The 21,226-nt window shown below is 38.4% G+C and overlaps 1 protein-coding gene and 1 long non-coding RNA gene across 6 annotated transcripts in view; one reads left to right on the forward strand and one right to left on the reverse strand.

Moving 5' to 3' along the window:
- LOC147573087 (uncharacterized) overlaps nucleotides 1–21,226 on the reverse strand; it is a 476,171-nt gene that overhangs the window by 136,349 nt on the left and 318,596 nt on the right. The window lies entirely within an intron of this gene.
- Nucleotides 1–21,226, forward strand: part of SMG1 (SMG1 nonsense mediated mRNA decay associated PI3K related kinase) — a 140,451-nt gene that overhangs the window by 55,443 nt on the left and 63,782 nt on the right. For 3 of the 5 annotated variants that reach the window (XM_086692961.1, XM_025916636.2, XM_086692958.1), the window contains exons 2-9: nucleotides 8,864–9,027; nucleotides 10,687–10,842; nucleotides 13,223–13,359; nucleotides 14,311–14,369; nucleotides 15,371–15,584; nucleotides 18,167–18,292; nucleotides 18,703–18,775; nucleotides 19,680–19,777. In XM_086692961.1, the coding sequence (XP_086549087.1) occupies nucleotides 10,827–10,842; nucleotides 13,223–13,359; nucleotides 14,311–14,369; nucleotides 15,371–15,584; nucleotides 18,167–18,292; nucleotides 18,703–18,775; nucleotides 19,680–19,777 (723 nt within the window). In that variant the 5' untranslated portion in view covers nucleotides 8,864–9,027; nucleotides 10,687–10,826. Of the gene's footprint in view, nucleotides 1–5,741; nucleotides 5,800–8,863; nucleotides 9,028–10,686; nucleotides 10,843–13,222; nucleotides 13,360–14,310; nucleotides 14,370–15,370; nucleotides 15,585–18,166; nucleotides 18,293–18,702; nucleotides 18,776–19,679; nucleotides 19,778–21,226 lie in introns of all 5 variants that reach the window. The other 2 variants (XM_086692960.1, XM_086692959.1) reach the window with 1 other exon arrangement.

A 21,226-nucleotide genomic window follows, 5' to 3' on the forward strand; every position in this document is an offset into this window, starting at 1 on the left:
TTGTGTTTTATAACAATAATGTTGGAATGTGGAGGTGGGATGGAGATGAGCATTGGAAGTGGGAGACATACTGTCTGGCTGATCAAATAGTGCCATTTATTAGAAAATAGTGGTTAGATGATGGTACCATTTATTAAAATGGGGATTCCAGGAGGAAAGGAGACAGTTGTATTTGAGGCATTAGAACATTGAGATTTTTTTTTTTAATATATTTTTTAAAATGTTTATTTTATTTTTTGATAGCTCAAGCAAGGGAGGGGGAGAGAGAGAGACAGAGACAGAGGATATGAAGCAGGCTGTCTGCTGACAACAGTGAGCCTGATGCGAGGCATGAACTCACAAACCACAAGATCACAACCTCAGCCTAAGTCAGATGCTTAACCCACTGAGCCACCTAGGTGCCCCGAGATTGTTTTTTAAACAGTTGGGTACATGGGGCACCTGGATGGCTCAGTCACTTGAGCATCTGACTTCGGCTCAGGTCATGATCTCGAGGTCTGTGAGCTCGAGCCCCACATCTGGTTCTGTGCTGACAGCTCAGAGCCTGGAGCCTGCTTCGGATTCTCTGTCTCCCTCTCTCTCTGCCCCTCCCCTGTTCATGCTCTGTGTCTCTCTCTCTGTCAAAAATAAATAAACATTAAAAAAAAATTTTAAACAGTTGGGTACATAGATCTAGATCTCAGTGTGGACATCAGTGATGGAGGCCTAGATTTAAGAGTTCTTGTCAAACACTGGTAAATATTGCCATCGGTATGGATTGAGTGAGAGAACACAAAGTGAGATGAATAGAGGGCCTAAGGTCAGGCTTTGAGAAACCTTAAGATTTAGTGGCTTGGTAGAGAAGGCTGAACAAGCCCTCAGAGGTTCCTAAGAAAGTAGAACCAGGTAGGAAGAAATAGAGAGTATAATGTCCCATAAGCCAAAGGAAGAGAAGAATCTGGTTACTTTGAATTCTTGGGATCTGAGTGCCCAGGGTTATTGTAGGAATTTTAAAAAGAAGTTTTCATTCAGCCCACCTCTTCTCTGCAAGACACCTTTCTGGGGGCCACAACCTGCTTAACTCCACTTAGCAGCCCTGTGAAAGCCTCTGAGGAGTAAGATAAAGCCTGAGCTATCTTGGGTTTAGCATCCTGGAGGTCATAGTTGGTTTGGCCAAAAGTGATGGGGCAGAAGTTGAATCATTGTGGGTTGAGGTGCCAGTAGAGGTGAAGAAACAGGGCGGGAAATAGAGACAACTCTTAGTTTGCAGAAAGTGAAGGCAGATTTTTTGGTGGTGTCAGGTGGGATGGATGGAGCTTTTCTGTTTGTTTTGTATTATTTGTTAAACATATTTTTGTATTTTTAAGTGAGAGACATTAGAAAATTTTACATGTGTAGAGAGAAGATTCCATTGTTCAGTGGGAAAGGTAGATTCCACAGGATAAAGGGTATTTGCAGAGTTACGAGAAGGTGGAAGTAGATGGATCCTAATCAAGGCCTAGAATTGGGTGTCGATGTGTTATGGTATCTTTTTTTTCTTGGTGAAGTAAAGTGTGCGCGCGCGTGTGTCTTTGTGTGTGTGTAAGAGGTTTAGGAGAGCAATTTGGAATCCAAAGGGAATGGGGAGGTCTGGAAAGTGCACATAGAGAATGGGAGATGAACATCAGAGGACCTGGGAGTGTGGTGATGACTTAGGGATGATGGGTAATTGATAACTGGGTTATTCAGGGTTGGGGTTTCAACAGATCGGTGTGAGGAAAATATTAAGGGAGGTTAAGGTGACTGGCAAGAGTGTTGTTGAAATGATAGACCATGCTTCTCCAGTGCACTTGGAACGTTCTCCAGAATAGACCATATACTGGGACACAAATCAGCCCTAAGTAAGTACAAAAAGATCGAGATCATACCGTGCATATTTTCAGACCACAGCACTATGAAACTTGAAATCACAAGAAAAAATTTGGAAAGGTAACCAATACTTGGAGACTGAAGAACATCCTACTAAAGAATGAATGGACCAAGAAAGAAGTTAAAGAGGAAATTAAAAAGTATTTAGAAGTCAATGAAAATGGTAACGCCACAACCCAAAACCTCTGGGACACAGCAAAGGTGGTCATAAGAGGAAAGTATATAGCAATCCAGACCTTCCTAAAGAAGGAAGAAAGATCTCAGATATACAACCTAACCTTATGCCTTAAGGAGCTGGAAAAAGAACAGCAAATAAAACTCAAAACCAGCAGAAGACAGGAGATAATAAAGATTAGAGCAGAAATTAATGCTATTAAAACCAAAAAAACAGAACAGATTAATGAAACCAGAAGCTGGTTCTTTGAAAGAATTAACAAAATTGATGAACCACTGGCCAGTTTGATCAAAAAGAAAAAGGAAAGGACCCAAATAAATAAAATCAAGAATGAAAGAAGAGAGATCACAACCAACACAGCAGAAATAAAAACAATAATAAGTGAAATGATAGACCATGAAATCTAAGGTGAAAGAAGGAAGTGAAGGAGGAAGAAAGTACTTGGACTAGGAGAAAGTAGAAAGTCAGTGGAATTAAAGTTGCGTAAAAAAACTTGAGAGTGGTATTGAGAAAGAGTGTGAATAGACAATTGTCCAAAGTAAGTCATCAGGGGATGTTGAGCAAGATGATCTGAAAAGAGATTATGGGATTTTAGAGACAAATAGGCCACAGGTGGCAGCTCCTACTTTGGTAGGAACAGTTTCATTGGAGTGCTCAGGGGGGAACCCAGGTTACAGTGAATTGAAAAGTGAGTGAAGATAAGGAAGATAAATTTTTCTCAAGAGTTTTAGCTGTGAAGAGTCCAGACAATTAGAAGGAGAAAGGAAATTAAGATTTTTTTTTTTAATGTAGGCTCCCCGCCCCGATGTGGGACTTGAACATCCCACAAGATCTAGAGTTTAACATCCCTAAGATCTAGAGTTGCATGCTCTACTGAGGGAGCTAGCCAGATTCCCCAAGATTTTGATTTTTGTTGTTGTTAAAAGAAAGACTTGAGGATGCTCATGTGTTGGTGATATGATGAGCAGTAGGAAAGTGGGAGTCCACAGCATACCTCAGAAAATAGGGGGAATGTGTGGATCCAGAAGGTTATTGTAGATAGGATGTTTACTTGTTCATTATGTGAGGGTGATGGGAAGAAAGGCTGTGTGTGAAGGTATGGGTGAATTTGTGGATTTACTGAAAGGAAGTTGGCAAGAACTGATGGAGTGCTGAAGAACTGGAAAGTTTGTACAGAGTTTGAGGTCTTGGTCTGCCTTTTACCAGATGTGCAACTTTCGGTCAGTTATGGAACCTTAGTTACCTCATCTGTAAGAGGGGCACTTACTATCTTTAGTAATGAGTTAATCATAACAATAAGATTCTGTTAAAGATTAAATGAAATACTAGATACATGCAAACTGCTTATCTAAGTTGCCTACCAGATGTGGTAGGAGCTCAAAACTGTTAGCCCTTACTATTGAGAGTGCTGTAGAATGGCTTGTATTTTGCATGAAGCAGGAATCTGCAAAGTTGTGTATTGGAAGAGCTCTGGGGAAAGGAGGAAGGTGCAGGAAGCTTGAAAACTGTTTGGGGAAGGAGAGAACCCTGATTAGGGAAACATGGGCAGTGTTGAAGACCTAGTTGTAGTCTGGGAACTACCTGGGGGTGCTCTGTTGATCAGTCTTTACACTGAGGACAGTTGTGCCCATGAAGCAAAGGATAAAATCTGATGTGCCCTTTTAGAGTTGCTTTGTCCCTTCTGGTTAATTTGGTTAGAGGTCTGTCAATAGAGGGTGTTTGAGATGACTTGGAAGGGAAATTATGCTGAAGTCAAATCTTTATTATGTTTTCTTAAGATGGTATTAAAAAACAAAATTCACAATCTAGGATTTTGGGTTACAGTATATTCAGTGATTTTAAATACAGATGCAGAGTGAGAAGGAGCAATGTCCATAAGACCACTCTTACTTCTGATACCATTTCCAAGTTCATGGGTCCCAAAGGCTACTCTTAGGTTGGTTAAGTCACCAGAAGGACTACTGAACTCACTGAAAGCTGTTATACTCATGGTTACAGTTTATTACAGGTGAAAGATTCAGATTAAAATCAGCTACATCAGTCCAGGAAAGTTACGAATGTGGACCTTCCAATTGTCCTTTCCTTGTGGAGTTGTGAGCACAGTATTACTTTCTTGGTGTTGATGTGTGACAGATAGTATGCAGAGTATTACCAACCGTGGAAGCTCACGCCAGCATTGGTGTCTAGAGTTTTTTATTTGGACTCCATACATAATCAGTTGCTCACATGCAGAAACTTAGTTTCCAGACCTTCTGGAGGTTGAGTGATCCATGTGACTCAAAGCCCCCTCACCCTCATAAGTCACATTGTTATACTTTCTGGTGTGTCCCAAAGCCTTCAGGTGAACAAGGACACTTTTACTAGGCACGACATTCCGAGACTTTAGAGATTACCTTCTAGAGGCTGAGGGAAAAGGCCAGACCTATATTGGGCAAAGTGAAATTATTTATAATTTTACAAAAATAAATATATTTTTATATTTTGAGTCTTCAGTGGCTATTTAGTTGAGAGTTTGGTGATTAAAAATGAGTAACAAAGAATTCATTAATAGATAATTAAGATTTGGTGTTATAGATCATATAAGAAATTCTATTAACTGTTAATATTTCAGTGTTGCCAAACTGAAGTCAACTCATAATTTCGGCATGCTGGTTCAGTTCTGTTTTTACTAAGTTTGAATTATTTTATCTTGTGGGAAGAGTTTCAAAGAATGAAGTCGTGAGCCTCCCAAATGAATTTTGTAGCCATCGACATATTTTAGAGCATAGTTTCACCTTGTCTTGTATCCCTCATGAAAGCATGTCTGAATCCAGGTGAGTAACAGGCATCATAGGGATAACCTTGAATTTATTTGTAAAAGATAAATCATTTTCAAGTGTATTAACTTTTACTAACGATGAACTCCCAGCATATTCTACAGCTACTTTATGACAGTGACACTATCTTTGTGCACCATTGCTTTAGGGAATAAATGCATTCCCACCTCATTGGCTTAAGTGCAAATCTCATTTCCTGGTTGATACCCATTACAAATTAGATCTCACTGTGAGAGCAAAATCCCTCCATAAGCCTACTTAAAAACAACTTGAAGCAATATGATGCTTATTCCACTGGCACCACTAGGTGTGGTGTTTGCATCAAGTCATTTTGGGGTGCTTTTGGGAAATGCTTCATGATAGGGAATTCCCTGACTTCATACTTTGAGAGTGGTGCTTTTTCCCCCCTCCCTTTGGTTGCTTTTTAGTGCTTACAAGAACTGGATAAGACCACATGTAGCCAGGAGATACTATCCCCTAGCACATGCTGGATTGTTGATGTGAGGTCTGAGGATGTGCGTCATTCAAAATGAATGACCTCTCAGATTTATTACTTTTTCTGTATGTTGAGAATAGTTAACTAAATGAGCGGTAACGAGATTTGCATGTGATTTGTATGTTATAGTTAACATTTAAATTCTCTTATGTAACTACAAAGTTTTTGGTATCCACCTTAAGCTTCTCTGTCTTCTAAGGCATAGAGCGGCTTTCCATCTCAGTTTTTGCTTCAGCATATGAACCCTAGAGGGCCATAGCATAGTACAACTAAAAGCACCTAACCCATGAGTGATATTTGCTTCATGTTTGAACAACAAATGTTTTAACCCACTGTCTTCACTAATATTGTAACTACTGTCTTACAGATTGACTTGATGCAAAACATCACAAAGGCTCCATATTATACAGTATGCGATTTTTGAGGTATGAGCTTTAGAAACTTACCTCTCATGTGGCATGTACATCAGGCTTTAACTTCAGTTTAATGATTTGGGGGAAATTTATGCATTTTTTTTCTCTCTCTCTCTCTCTCTCTCTCTCCATAATATTTTTAGAGTATTAAAGGGGCTGTGGAGGTATTTTTGGATCCTTGCTAGTATGATTCTTAGTTTTAACAGATACATTTTCTCTTATCACTAAACTGAGACACTAATGCTGGCAGATGATAGCTTTTTCAGCTCTTATAACTGGCTTAACATTTATGCCTGCCTCTTTGAATTCAAATCTGTATTTTATGCCTTTGATTGCTTCATTTTAAGTGCTCATTTCCGTTCGTTAACAGTTTTCTATTTATTGGACTGGGTGGTCTTGTTGGTGCTAACAGCCGGATACTGACTTTTTTTTTGAGACCTAAGCAGCCTAGATATTAAAAAATAGAGATTTCATATAAATGCTGAGCCATTTTGTGCTTTGGGGTTCAAACTACCTATAACTTGAATTCTGGTTGGAAATGTTTTGATCAGTTTGTATTAAAAGAACTTGGCAACTAGTGAGTTTTTAGACAGTTCTGAGACAGTAGTTCCACCCCAGTGAATTTTTTTGTTCTATTCTGAAAACCCAGACTCCCAGTGGGGGATGGGGGTGGGATACTTGGTGTTCATAACTCATGGGATTTTAAAACCTGTATTTCTAATAAATTGGGAAGTTTTGTTGGTAGCAGATTGCTTAATTTGTTCCATGAAGAATTTAAAATCGGCTGCTATATATTGGATGTGAAAGCTTGTTTAATTGTATTCCTGTGCTCTTGAACTAATGTATGATTTGTTTGTTAGACTGGAAATCTTGAGTTTATTTAGTGTTATGGTCTTAATAACTTTGAGCATTCCCTGCAAGCTAAGCATGTCTTACGAATCCATTATCTTATTTAAGCCTCACAACAGCTTTACACATTAGATAGGTATTATCTCCATTTTATGCAAGAAACAGTTGAGGCTTAGAGACTAAGTACCTTGTGCACAGTCCCACTTACCTTTTCAGTGTGGAGCCAGGATTTGAGCCCAGATCTTTTTTTTAATTCATATTCTCTGCTGCCTTATGTTTACTGCTATGTCACCAGAAAAGTGATACACATACTTAACTCTTAATGGTAAAAGTAGTATATGTAATATATAAACATAATTTAAGCAGGAAATTCAGATATTTAAATATTGGTAGATTTTTGTTATCTTGCTAACATCTTACTTTTCCAGGTTGTGCTAGGTGCCATGTGTATAGACGAGTTCAAAATCTGTCCGAAAAGCTCTTAAGCTCTCTTTTATTTTTCAATTCCCTTTCAGAAATTTATGGTATGTAATGGTTTATTATAGGTACGCACTCAGTGTGCTATTTTTAGAAACACGGGGGATGCCATTACATTCGTTTTAAAAAGCTCTCATGCTCCATTTTGTGTTAATGGTATTTGAATGCTTACAGATTTAGTATGCTTAGAAAAAAAATCCTCACACATTTTTTTTCTTGAAATTCCATAGATTTTATTTTTCCACACCTTGGAAGTACTGAGCCTTGTCGACAAGTGAACCCTGAATGTTTGAAGAAGATACTCCATTATGGAGCCTTAGTTATTGTAGTAGGCTAAGGTTACGAAATTTTATCACGTTTCAGATTAACAGACTTTAGGAATAATTTAGATTTGTGTCACTTATCCAAGTTTCATTGGACCTATTGTTTGCATTCTGTATTAACAGTGGTTTAAATATAGATCAGGGTGTTTAAGCTTATTCAGAGTTGCATGATTAGTATTTTTATGGGTGGGGGTGGAGAAAAGATGATAAATTAAAATATATACACAAACACTGAAGTCACTTTTATATATGAGGGAAGAGCCATGGGGGTTGAGAAATAGGTTAGTTACTGCTCTTGGCCAGTATCCTTAAGTTTCCCAAATAATTGTGGGTTCAGAAGGTGTTTTTAGTACATATCATAAAAGTGATTATTTGTAAGAAAGTTATTCCTTTCAGAAGTAGTATCAATAGGACAGGAGCTTCTTTCTTGGTATTTTCATATGCTGTTGTAGAGTAGTGTGGTCTTATTTCTTGATGCTTTAGGATTGATGGCTGGAGGAATAAGGCTCATGAGAAGTCATGAAACACAGCTCCCTGCTTTACAGATGAGGACACTGAGGCATAGAGCTGATCCTTACGTAAGGATAAGGACTACTCTTACCCTGGCCTGCACTACTTGTTTATTAATGTCTAAGTATCAGCGATTATTCTAGACAGTACTTGACTTTTAAGTAGATTATGGACTGCAGCCTTCTAATTCAGCTTCATTGGATTACTGATACCTTATTTTTATTTTTCTCACTCTTTATAATTTTAATAGGTAGTCTCTAGAGTTTAGGAGTCTTCAGTGAAGTCTCCAGTATGTTAAAATAATCTTATTTTCTGGGTAATGTTTTCTTATATCCTATCGAGCTTGCCTTCAAATATCATTCTATAATTACTTTCCCACCAAATAATCAAGTTAGGAATTCAGGGGAGAGAGAGAGGGAATGTCACATTGCCCTTGCCTGATATATTGCCTGTGCTTTTTATTTTTACGACTGGGAAGATGGTAATTTTTCCACTGATTAACCATTCCTAGGAGGAGAGCTTAGGAAGAATTCCTTTTATCACATCATGTGAAGAGAATCGTGGACCAGGGTAACCAGCTGTCTCAGTTTGCCTTGAACTGAGGGGATTCCTCAGACACCAGATTTCACTGCTAAAATCGTTAACTCTCAAGCACAGCAGGATGAGTTGGTCACTCTAATCCTGGTAGTTAATGCGTGTGTCTGAATGGGTCTATAAAATAGAAGGGGCTGAAAGCTAGCATTTCATTCATTGATAATCCTTTCCCCGTTGAAAGAATCATTTGAAATTGGAGTGCTTATTTATAATAGTAATGAAAAAAATTAGAATGGTAAGAGAGTCTTGAATGAAAAGATGTATGATTTGGGCTATTAGAATATTTGTTTAAAGTTTAATCTCATGCTCTTCTCTCTTTACAGAACTGACAGTGCATCAGCCGACCCAGATACATTAAAATATTCTTCATCCAGAGATAGGGGTGGGCCTTCTTCTTATGGACTGCAACCTTCCAATTCAGCTGTCGTGTCTCGGCAAAGGCACGATGATACCAGAGTTCACACTGACATTCAGAATGACGAAAAGGGTATATATGCTTTCTTACTGTTAGAGGCATGTTTTTTTTTTGTTTGTTTGGTTTTTAACCTACCAGCCTTCCTCTTGCTCCCTCTTTCCCTCTTTCTTTCTCCCCTACTTTTTTCTTTTAATATGTTTAAAATAAAAATATTGGGGCACCTGAGTGGCTCAGTCAGTTTGGCATGCAACTTCAGCTCAGGTCATGATCTCACAGCTCGTGGGTTCAAGCCCCGTGTCAGGCTCTGTGCTGACAGCTCAGAGCCTGGAGCCTGCTTCTTGGATTCTGTGTCTCCCTCTCTCTGCCCCTCCCCCACTCACGCTCAGTCTCTCTCAAAAATAAATGAAACATCAAAAAAATTTTTTTTTAAATATAAATATTTTTACAGTGCTGTTTTTGAAACTTCATAATAAATTTACCCCCTTCATTTAGAAAAATTTAAATGTGGGGCACCTGGGTGGCTCAGTCGGTTAAGCGTCTGACTTTGGCTCAGGGCATGATCTCGTGGTTCATGGGTTTGAGCCCTGCATCAGGCTCTGTGCTGACAGCTCAGAGCCTTGAGCCTGCTTCAGATTCTGTGTCTCCTTCTCTCTCTGCCCCTCCTCCACTTGTGCTCTGTCTCTCTCTCTCAAAAATAAACAAACATTTAAAACAAAAAAAGAAAAAATTTAAATGTTCTTTCGTACATTAAAACAATTTTTTTAAATGGTTTATTTTTGAGAGAGAGAGAGAACAAAAAGAGGAAGGGCAGAAGGAGAGGGAGACACAGAATCCAAGAAGCAGGCTCCAGGCTCTGAGCTGTCAGCACAGAGCCTGACATGGGGCTTGAACTTGTGAACCAAAAGATCATGACCTGAGCTGAAGTCAGATGCTTCACTGACTGAGCCACCAGGGCCACCCCCCCTTTTTTAAATTTTTTAAATTCTTTTCATACATTAGAATACACATAACGTGGTTTCCTTGCTGCCCAAAATACAGTATTATCATAAAGGCTGAGGTTTCCTGACTAGTCTGTCCTCTAAACTTCTAAAAGGTTTTTTTGGTAATTTTTATAGAGAGAGCACATGTACATGAGTCAGGAGGGGCAAAGGGAGCGTGAGAGAGAATTTTAAGTAGACTCCATGCCCATTGCTGAGTCTGACACTGGGCTTGATCTCACTACCTGAGCCAATACCAAGAATCAGACGCTCAGCCGACTAACTCACCCACGCGCCCCTGAAAAGTTTTTTATTTTTTTTTTTAATTTTTAATGTTTATTTTTGGGAAAGAGACAGAATGTGAGCGGGGGAGGGGCAGAGAGAAAGGGAGACACAGAATCTGAAGCAGGCTCCAGGCTCTGAGCTATCAGTACAGAGCCTGATGTGGGGCTCAAACTCACAAACTGTGAGATCATGACCTGAGCTGAAGTCGGACGCTTAACCGACTGAGCCACCCGGGTGCCCCTAAAAAGTTTTAAAGTGCAAAATCTGACTTTGGTTTTCATTTCTCTTCTTCCTTGGGTGCACAAAATGAAACCAAAAGGACTTCAGGGCAGGCAGCACAGGGGGAGAGTAGGAGAAACAGAGGCTGGTTGAGCTGCTTGCAGAGGGGTTGTAAGATCCTGGACTATCGGGAATTGATTGAGTAAAACAAAGAGCCCTATTAAAATAATGTAAATATTGCTGGTTGTAGGTGGCTACAGTGTCAATGGAGGATCTGGGGAAAATACTTATGGTCGGAAGTCGCTGGGGCAAGAGCTGAGAGTTAACAATGTGACCAGCCCTGAGTTCACCAGTATTCAGCATGGCAGTCGTGCGTTAGCCATCAAAGACATGAGGAAATCACAGGGTAAGATTGGGCAAACTGGGGACCAGTCACAAATGCCTCCACAAATCTCCTCTTTTTCCTGGCCACCTTATTTCTTACTAATGTTTTGCACATACATGAGTTGGTTACTTTACTTCAAGTTGAAAAACATGTATAGGTGATAATTGTTGGCATTCTTTTGTGAACTGTTTCTTAGACTAAATTCTCATAGGAAAGGTTTTAATACTTTTTAGACTACACTTTCCAGAGAATTCTCTTAAGATTAGAATACTAGCTAAGATCTAAAGAAGGGATTTTCCTGATTATAGTAGATGATGAGTGTATGGTGTGTGATGGGCTCTTACAAGTGCTTTAACTCTAGGGTCTGTAGGCAATATGGTTATAAAAGGAGTGGGCACTTTTCTAAAGTTAAATAAATGGATCCCACCTTCTGCCTTGTAACACAGCCCCGCTGAATAGGTAAAGTGCCTTGAATGATGATTACAGGTAATGATCATTATTTTTCTAGAAGAAATTTATTTTGTTGGTAAAGCTAAGCATGAAATTTTGAAGTTTCTGATGTAAAAACTTTGTTGGATATAGTCACTCTTAGGTCCTTTAGTTATGACCATTTGTTTCCATGGGGTGTGTGTATGTGTGTGTGTTGTGTGTATCTTGGCAAGTATCTTTATGCATACAGCTTGTGTGTGTGTGTGTGTATGGCTTTTAAAAAATGATTTATTTTGGATAAATTTTCAGATGTGGACCCACTAGTCAAAGGGTGTGCTGATTTTTAAAAAGTGTTTGATGTCCTTGACCTTGGTATGCTAGAAGCTAGAAGGTGACCCCAAAGCTAATTTAATTTAGTCCAGTTCTTTCTCCTCGCAGGCTCAGAGTTAAGTAACTTGGCCAGTGGCAGAGTTGTAAATAGAGCTTAGTTTTCTTGGCTTTTAATCTAATGACATTTTCAGTGTCCAGTTTTACTGAACTACTCACTGGGCCAGGGGTCTTAAAAAAATCCTATCCTTCTCTCAGATAATTAGTTTTATTATCGAAAATTTTTCATGCCTTAGAAATGAAACTATCAGAGCCTTTAATTTAGTTTGACTGTACATTGGTTAATCAATAACCAATGCACAGCTGAAAATTTAAAAAGAAAAATTTAGTACTTAAATGTATTTTATTGGCAGTAACCAGCGTTGTTTGAGCTTCCTTATTTGTTCTTGTCATTAAAAAAGGGAAGAGAAGTTCTGGTTTGCCACTTCCCTAGTAGCAGCATGCCTTGCACATGGTAGCTGGTGATTAGACATTTGTTGAACTGAATGTGTGATTGCAGTTCACAAAAACTTTGTCTTAGGAAAATGATGATAATGTGACCAAGAGAATTCCCTCCACTGGTTACCAAGTGAGAAATGGAAGCATATAGCCTCCTTCTGCCCGGTCGAGACTTTATCCGTAATCTGTAGAAGTCTCTTACCTGTACTCATGCTGGATGTTGAAGAGTTTGGAATAGATCTGAAGAAAGTAATTTCTAATCCTCTTTTCTCTCTCAGCTGGTCCTCTGGAATGAGGTGTTTGCTTAGGTTTATCTTTTTTGAGGGTCTGCTTTGTGCCCAGCACTCTGATGGAATTTGGTTTATAGTGACAAATAAAAGTGTGATGGGACCTGCATTCAGTTGAACTTTTATTGTTCAGTGTACTGTGATTTTTGACGTACTTTGAAATATTTGGGCTGGAGGGTTTCTGTTTGTCTCTTGTTCACATTATCGTTTTTGTGAACCTCAATCACACGTTCAGTTCAACAAATGTCTGATCACCAGCTACCATGTATAAGGCATGCCGCTGCTAGGGAAGTGGCAAACCAGAACTTTTCTTCCCTTTTTTTTAAAAAAAAAAATTTTTTTTTAACGTTTATTTATTTTTGAGACAGAGAGAGACAGAGCATGAACAGGGGAGGGGCAGAGAGAGAGGGAGACACAGAATCTGAAACAGGCTCCAGGCTCTGAGCTGTCAGCACAGAGCCCGACGCGGGGCTCGAACTCACGGACCGTGAGATCATGACCTGAGCCGAAGTCGGATGCTTAACCGACTGCGCCACCCAGGCGCCCCTTCTCTTCCCTTTTTTATTTTTATTTTTTTAAAAAAAATTTTTTTTATTTTCAACGTTTATTTATTTTTGGGACAGAGAGAGACAGAGCATGAACGGGGAGGGGCAGAGAGAGAGGGAGACACAGAATCGGAAACAGGCTCCAGGCTCTGAGCCATCAGCCCAGAGCCTGACACGGGGCTCGAACTCACGGACCGCGAGATGGTGACCTGGCTGAAGTCGGACGCTTAACCGACTGCGCCACCCAGGCGCCCCTCTCTTCCCTTTTTTAATGACAAGGGATGCTCACTGAGAAACAAATGCTTATTTTCACAGAGCGATCGATGTCTTATTCTGATGAGTCTCGACTGTCGAATCTTCTTCGGAGGATCACCCGGGAAGATGACAGAGACCGAAGACTGGCTACTGTAAAGCAGTTGAAAGAATTTATTCAGCAACCAGAAAATAAGTTGGTGAGTACAGTATAGAAATGTTGATAACTTTGTGTTTCCATAATAAAGTAGATCATGCTACCTGGAGTGGTTTAAGAAGGGAAAAGATTTGGTTCTAAGGAGAAAATGGCAGGGATTCCTTATTCCTGGTTGACTTGGCCTGTATTATGGTGATCGAGAACTTAATGACCCTGCTGTGTAATTTACCTGCCATTGTTGGATCTACATTGGTATCTTCTGCAATAAAGTGCTTTTAACGTTTAGTCCATTTATTTTGTTGCCCTCAGAATTGTTTTTCTGTATGCTAGGACAGACTGTCTCTTTGTTTTTCATATGTGAAGTTGGGGTGGAGGTTACATATTATATTCATGGGTAGGTATGCCCTAGTGGCCAGGGCTAAATAAATGGAAAAACTCTTGAAAGAAAAAAGTTCAGGAGCAGTTACAAATACACTCTGAGTAATTCTCCTAATGTGAAATTAAGAACTTGATGTGGAGCAGGAAAAAATTAATGAGAACGGCATGGTGAGTCAAATAATATTTGGTTCAAATAAGTTTTCTGCCTCCCCCCCATTTTATTATGAGACATTTCAAATATATGGAAAATTGAAATTGAATATCATATGTCTGCCATCTAAATTCTGTCATTATGTGTGTCATATGTGACATGTTGCTTTGTCATTTATCTTTTCACCTCTCCATCCATCACTTTTTTTTTTTTTTTTTGAGCATAAGTAAAAAAAGCTTTTTGAGTTTATTTTTTTCATTGATGATCATGGTGGTACATAGGAACGGATACATTTCAGAATCTGAAAGGATATTTGTAACACTCCTGATAATTGGGGACTGGGAATAATAAGAAAAGGAAGGTGTGCTGTTTGATTAGAATTTGGAGGGGAACATGAGTAAAAAGTATACAGTGTTACTGAAAGTATAGGAATTCAAATTTTTTATAAATTTTTTTTTTTTAAAGGTACTAGTTAAACAATTGGATAATATCTTGGCTGCTGTACATGATGTGCTTAATGAAAGGTAAGTAACTATGGGTAATTTTAAGTTTTTAAAATGCATTTTTAGAAATTATTTAAAAATATACAAGAAGATAAACTCATTGGTGGCTTCATTTATGAATATTTAAATGTTTCATTGTGTTGCCATCTTTATCGGTGTTAAAGCATTTATATGTTAATTGCCATTGAGTATTAATGGAATCCACTTGAAAAGAAATGCCATTCTTTTTTTTTTTTTTTCCCTAATTTGTCAACTTGACTAATTGAGCATTGACTTGTGGAATGACGTAGACTCTTAATGCTGGCATGAATGAATGCAATTACCTTTTGTAAACTAGAGAATTTTGAAACTGCTTAGAGAATAGAGGTGAAAGGGAGCTTCCTTCTTTGGGCAACAGTGCATTCACACCATCTGTTCTACGAGGCTACTGGGGTTCTCCACAAAGGTGTGCAGTCTATTCTTCGTATGGTGATTCCCAAAGAATTGCAGTGTTGGAAAGCACCAAAAACTCATCTCAGCAGGTCACGAACCTTACTGCTTTTTGATGGTTTCATTTTATATAGTTATTAATATACTTAAATCAGTGCTGTTATCCTTTTAAGTTTGTTGCGTTTTTTAACTGTTACCATTTCCTATCTTATAGTCCTTACCTACTGAACACTACATTGTATATAGTTATTTGTAGTATGTTTTATCTGATCCTTTGTTGCTGCCCTTTTCTGTGAATCATTTAATGTAGTTTGAGATGGAATTTGAAGGCTGAATTTTAGTATCTCTGGCCCTTTCCTTACTGTTTGTAAATAATTGATCCTGCAAAAGAAAATCTAATGTCTAACAAAGATGCTTTTGGGTACTGGGATAGAATAGAGAACACATTTAAAGATAAAATTTCAACCTTTAGTTTGAATAGAAAAATTTGAAAAATCATTGAAGACATTCTTTTGTAAAATGTGTCATTCTTGTCATCTTTGAAATGTTAAGCCTTTTTGTGTGTTTTGTTTTGTTTGCATTGAAATAAACAGTAGCAAATTGCTTCAGGAGTTGAGACAGGAGGGAGCTTGCTGTCTTGGCCTTCTTTGTGCTTCTCTGAGCTATGAGGCTGAGAAGATCTTCAAATGGATTTTTAGCAAATTTAGCTCATCTACAAAAGATGAAGTTAAACTCCTCTACTTATGTGCCACCTACAAAGCATTAGAGACTGTAGGAGAAAAGAAAGCCTTTTCATCTGTAATGCAGGTAAGAATGAAGGGGAAAACCGATGTACTGGGGAAGAAAATTTTTTAACAACTTCCCAACAATGTTTTTGGAGGGAAGCTTGGAGAAGGGAAACTTAGAAAAGGGGTTATTTACTGGTAGTAAATATGATATGAGTAACATTTCTCTTTCTGAGTTTGAGTGAAGGATACACATTAAAGGTAGATTTAAAATAAGTTAGGGGCACCTGGCTGGCTTGTCGGAAGAGCATATGACTCTTGATCTCGGGGTTGTGAGTTTGAGCCCCATGTTGGGGGTAGAGATTACTGAAATAAAAAACTTAAAAAAAGTTTTTTGTTTTTTTTTTTAATCTTTTAGCATGTTTGAAGCTTTCCTTTGAATTTGCTTAGTAACAGAATTATTTGCTGATATGAAAATAGAGACTTGATGAGGAAGCTGGATAGGAGGATACTCAATGGTTTTTGAGGGAGACAAACTGAACAGCAGCACTCATTCTAGGACTTTTTAGGTTTGATAATGTGCCAAAAATTCTTACTCCAGGTGATATACAATAAATTTGTATAAACGAAAACCAAAACGACTTAGTTTTATTTCACTTTGGTGTATCTGAATATATTAAAAGATCACTCTCAATTTAATTTTGAGCAAAATTACAAGCAATTAAATTTTTGTTGACTAATCATGTTTTTAAAAATTAGAGTTTGGTATGGTTTTAGAATATCAGTTATCTTTTATTTATATGCGCTCTTTACAATTCATGATATGCTTTATTTTACTAAAGTCACTTTCAAAAATAGTTATATTCTGGGGCACCTGGGTGGCTCACTCGGTTAAGTGTCTGTCAGGTCATGATCTCACAGCAAAGAGCTTGACAGCATGGAGCCTGCTTGGGATTCTCTCCTTCTCTGCCCCTCCCCTATTAATGTGCTGTCTGTCTCTGTCTCTCTCAAAAATAAACTTAAAAAAAAAAAGATTATAACTATTTTTTTAAGTTTATTTATTTATTTTGAGAGAGAGTGTGAGGGTGCGCGGACGAGTGCGAGTGGGATGGACTGAGAGGGAGAGAGAGAATCAATCCCAAGCAGGCTCCAGGCTGTCAGCAAGGAGCCCAACTCAGGGCTTGATCCCACAAACATGAGATTGACCTGAGCCAAAACCAAGAGTTGGACACTCAACCAGCTGAGCTACCCAGGTGCCCCTGTTTTGAAAATTTTCAAATCCATGGGAAAACGTGGACCAGTATAATACCCATATGTCCTTTATCTAGATTTGTTACTTACTAACATTTTGCTACATTTGTTTTATTTCTGCACACACAGGAGTGCATCCTTTTTTGTTGAACCATTTGAAAATAAATTACACGCTTCACGATAGTTCACCCTCAACATGCATCTTATAAGAATAAGGCTATTCTCTTATGTAACAACAAAATTATTATTATACCTAAGAAAATTTTATTACATAATGCAGTCCAAATTTAAACTTCTGCCGTTAAGATACCTTTTACAGCTTTTGTCTTACCTGACCCAGGATTCCATCAGGACCCGTGTATTGTTTGGTAGCGTGCCTCTGTACTCCCTCTCAATTAGAATGGTTTACATCTTTTTGTTCTTATTTTTGGAATGTTCTACTTTGTGTGTTTGATTGCTCTTTCCTGACTTTAAACATTTTGGTCATGAGTCCTTCATGGGTTCATCCTTACTCTTGCAACCCACCACCAGCAGGCACATAACTGCAGATTGTCTTACTATCAGAGGGAAAGAGTGCTCACCTGGTTGAGGTGATGACCACCAGAGTCTTCCCATTGTGGAGGCTTGTTTTTCTCCCTTTGTAATTGGTCAGTAATCTGGGCATGATACCTTGACACCTTCTGAATATCCTTTTTTTAAGTATATTTCACTCAGTGATTTTGGCACCCATTCGTATTCTTTACCCATATAGATTCTAACTGCAAAATGTTAGGTGCTTTTCCAATTCTAGCATTTTTTCTATAGTTGCAACCTCATTTTTTTTTCTTTTTTTTTTTTTTTGGTAAAGAAGAGCTTTTCTTTTTAGGAAAAAAATGGTTTCTGACAGCTGCAAGATAATTGTATCAGTGGTCTGCCTTACATTTGTTTAAAAAATAGAACGGTATATAGTGGTGACATGAGCCTGTCATTCATGTGTTGGGGCCATGTTAATCTCTCTGTCTTTCAAATTTGAAGCAAGTGCTAATATCTTAAAGCATAAATTACATAAAATTTGCTATGGATTTTGAATTGGAGAGTAATTGTAGTGCTTTAAGGAAAAGTTTTCCAAGCACATCTTAGTTTTATACTTGAAATATAATCAAGTCCATGGTATTAAACAGAGCACTTAGGAATAATGTGAACAGACGTTACTTAGGAAATATTTTAAGAGACATTAAATACAATGAAACAGTACTTATTTTCAGCCTAATCTTAGTGGAATGAAATGCTTTCAACTTTATTTGGAGCTAAAACTGTGAACTTTGTTTTCTTTGGTACTATAGTCAATTTTAGATAAAGTTACTAATAATGAACCCAGTATGCTTGTTTTCTCTCTGTTTTGAATACTCATGATTTAAAACTTTTATTTTTCAGCTTGTAATGACCAGCCTACAGTCCATTCTTGAAAACGTGGATACACCAGAATTACTTTGCAAATGTGTCAAGTGCATTCTTTTGGTGGCTCGATGTTACCCTCATATTTTCAGCACTAATTTTAGGGTGAGTTCCCTGACCCTCTCTGTTTAGGTGATGATGTGAAGGGTTGGTTGTATGTATAGGGACCTTGGGAATCAGAGAAAACAAAGCTTCTGATTGTTAAAGTGTAATCAGTGATACTAGACGGTCTAGGATAGAATGGTCCAGTAATACTATTTTTGTAAATACCATCTGTACTTTCTGACATTAATGCCTTAAAATATTTAAAGAAAAAAAATACTTCCTCAAGGTCATAAACAAAGTTCCATTATTCTCTTGCCCTGCCACCCCCCCCCAAGTTTATATAATGTCAAATAGGTCGAACACAGACACTTTTGCTAGGATTGCTTACTCTGAAATTCTGAAATGGTCCACAGGAGGGATAGCAGTTAGACCTTAAAATGATTAGCCCTTTTCTCTGTGTCTCCACACAGGATACAGTTGATATATTAGTTGGATGGCATATAGATCATACTCAGAAACCTTCGCTTACACAGCAGGTGTCTGGTAAGTTATTCAGCATATACCAATTATTTAAGTATTGTGGGAAGGAGCTCTGGTTCCTCAGAGTCCAGCTGTTAATAGTATTTCTTTCCTAATGTAAGAAAAAGAATTGCTTCCCAGAAATATTTTGGTTATTATAAATGAACATTGCTTGTTAGCAAAATCTATCCTTTCAAAGCAAGATTGTGTACTTAGTAGTTTCTAGGGGAGGGTAGAGACAGGTTGTAATTGCACCTGTGAGAAATTGAAAGGACTTCGCCCTAGTCACTTGGGGTGGTGCTGGTAGGAGGTGGTGTTGCAGGGGCAGTACTCCTAAGTGTAGAATGAAATCCTGGATATTTGTGACCTGTTTTTCTGGATCCGTTTGGAGAACTCTAAATGATAAAGACAATTTTTTTCATTTGTTTTGAGTTAAATGAATGACTAGCACAATTCGTTTGGACGTTTTGGCTTGTTTCAGGTGCTAATTGTTTCTTTCTCTTAGCTTAATTGGTCTAATAACCTGCTGAACATAGGATATGACACTGAGAGTGGGTCTGACCCATTTCCACTGGGGAGATGAGTGGACACCTTTGGTGGGTGGTTGTGGCTCTGGAGTAGAAAGCCAGGCTGGTGGTAGATTGTGGCATTTTACTCTAAGCCACGTGTATAGTGACAATATGAAAAATAAGGACGCAGATACACATTTTAATTTCTGGAGACTGTTCATTTTTGCAGCATTAAAAGACATTGGTAATCATGATCAGCTTATTTAACAGGTAACAGTCCTAATTTTATGAAATAAGGTATGTTTTAAGGATATGCAACCTGAAAATCATAACTTTTAAAACAAGGCTTTTAAGATACTATTTTTAACTTGGATTTTTTGTTTTTCTTTACTCTTTTAAAATTTTTGTATGTTTCTTAGGATGGTTGCAGAGTTTAGAGCCGTTTTGGGTGGCTGATCTTGCATTTTCTACCACCCTTCTTGGTCAGTTTCTAGAGGATATGGAGGCATATGCTGAGGTGAGTATATAGAAACCTGAGTTATTTCCTAAGATTTCAGTTAAGAACAAGAACAAGACAGAAATCTTAAACAGTGCTAGATTGATTGATTTATTGATTGATTTTGAAGTTTATTTATTTATTTTGAGAGAGAGAGAGAGAGAGAGAGAGAGAGAGAGAGAGAATCCCAAGCACGCTCCACACTGTCAGTACAAAGACTGAGGGGCTCGAATCCACAAGCCGTGAGATCGTGACCTGAGCCAAAATCAGATGTCACATGCTCAACCGACTGACCCATTCAGACACACGTAGATTTATTTTTAAAATAATTCAGACCACTTGACATTTGAATAGAAATTACAAGACAGTTAAAATATTTTAATTTTTTTTTTTAGATGTGTGTTTTTGTTTTTTAATTTTTTTTTTTTTAATTTTTTTTTTTTTCAACTTTTATTTATTTTTGGGACAGAGAGAGACAGAGCATGAACGGGGGAGGGGCAGAGAGAGAGGGAGACACAGAATCGGAAACAGGCTCCAGGCTCTGAGCCATCAGCCCAGAGCCTGACACGGGGCTCAAACTCACGGACCACGAGATCGTGACCTGGCTGAAGTCGGACGCTTAACCGACTGCGCCACCCAGGCGCCCCTGTTTTTTAATTTTTAAAGAGTGCGAGCCAGGGAGAAAGGCAGAGGGGAGAGAGAGAGATAGGATCTCAAGCAGGCTTCATACTCAATGTGGAGCCCAAAGTGGGGCTTGATCCCATAACTCTGGGATCATGACCTGAACCAAAATCAAGAGTCAGATGCTCAGCCAACAGAGCCACCCACATGTCCCTTACATGTTGTTTTTAAGTTACCAGCTGCATTACCGGAAAGACTGAAAGAAAAATAGCAGGACTTATTTTGCAAAACTTGAAATAATTCTGGTTGCTAGTAGCTTTCTGAAGACATTTTCTGTAGTTCATTTTTATTTTCTGTTACTAAAAGTATTAAAAGTAAAGTGAATTGATATTGTATACAAGCCTCTAAAGACTTTTCTTTCACATACACTGAGGATCTTGGGTCATGCTTTGGAGGATAAGCCTTGGCTTCAGGAGACTCTGCAGTTGTATAAGTGCAGTGTGTCCACTTTAAGGGTCCTGCTCAAGTCTCTGTTATTGGGTCTTGGGTTTCCTGGCCCACTGCTCATGACTTAAATCGGCCATGTCCTGTGTGAACCTCTGTGTTTCTTCTCTACTCAGAACTGCCATGATTCTTGTGTGGTGTTTGAGGCTCCCATAATGATTCAGCTTTGTCTTTGCTATTTTGAGCCTTTCAGAGAAGAATGAAGGGAGTATTTTGCTTGTATGTGTTTCTTTGCCTCCACACTTAGAATATCTTTGTTCCTGGCCTGCCTTTAAAGCTGATCTGTATCAGTGAAGCTGCCCATTTTAGTTTGTAACAGTTCTCTCCCCCCCCAACCCCCTTCTG

This window comes from Puma concolor, chromosome E3, assembly GCF_028749965.1.
Source record: "Puma concolor isolate L17-30 chromosome E3, mPumCon1.1.hap2, whole genome shotgun sequence".
NCBI classification, from domain to species: domain Eukaryota; kingdom Metazoa; phylum Chordata; class Mammalia; order Carnivora; family Felidae; genus Puma; species Puma concolor.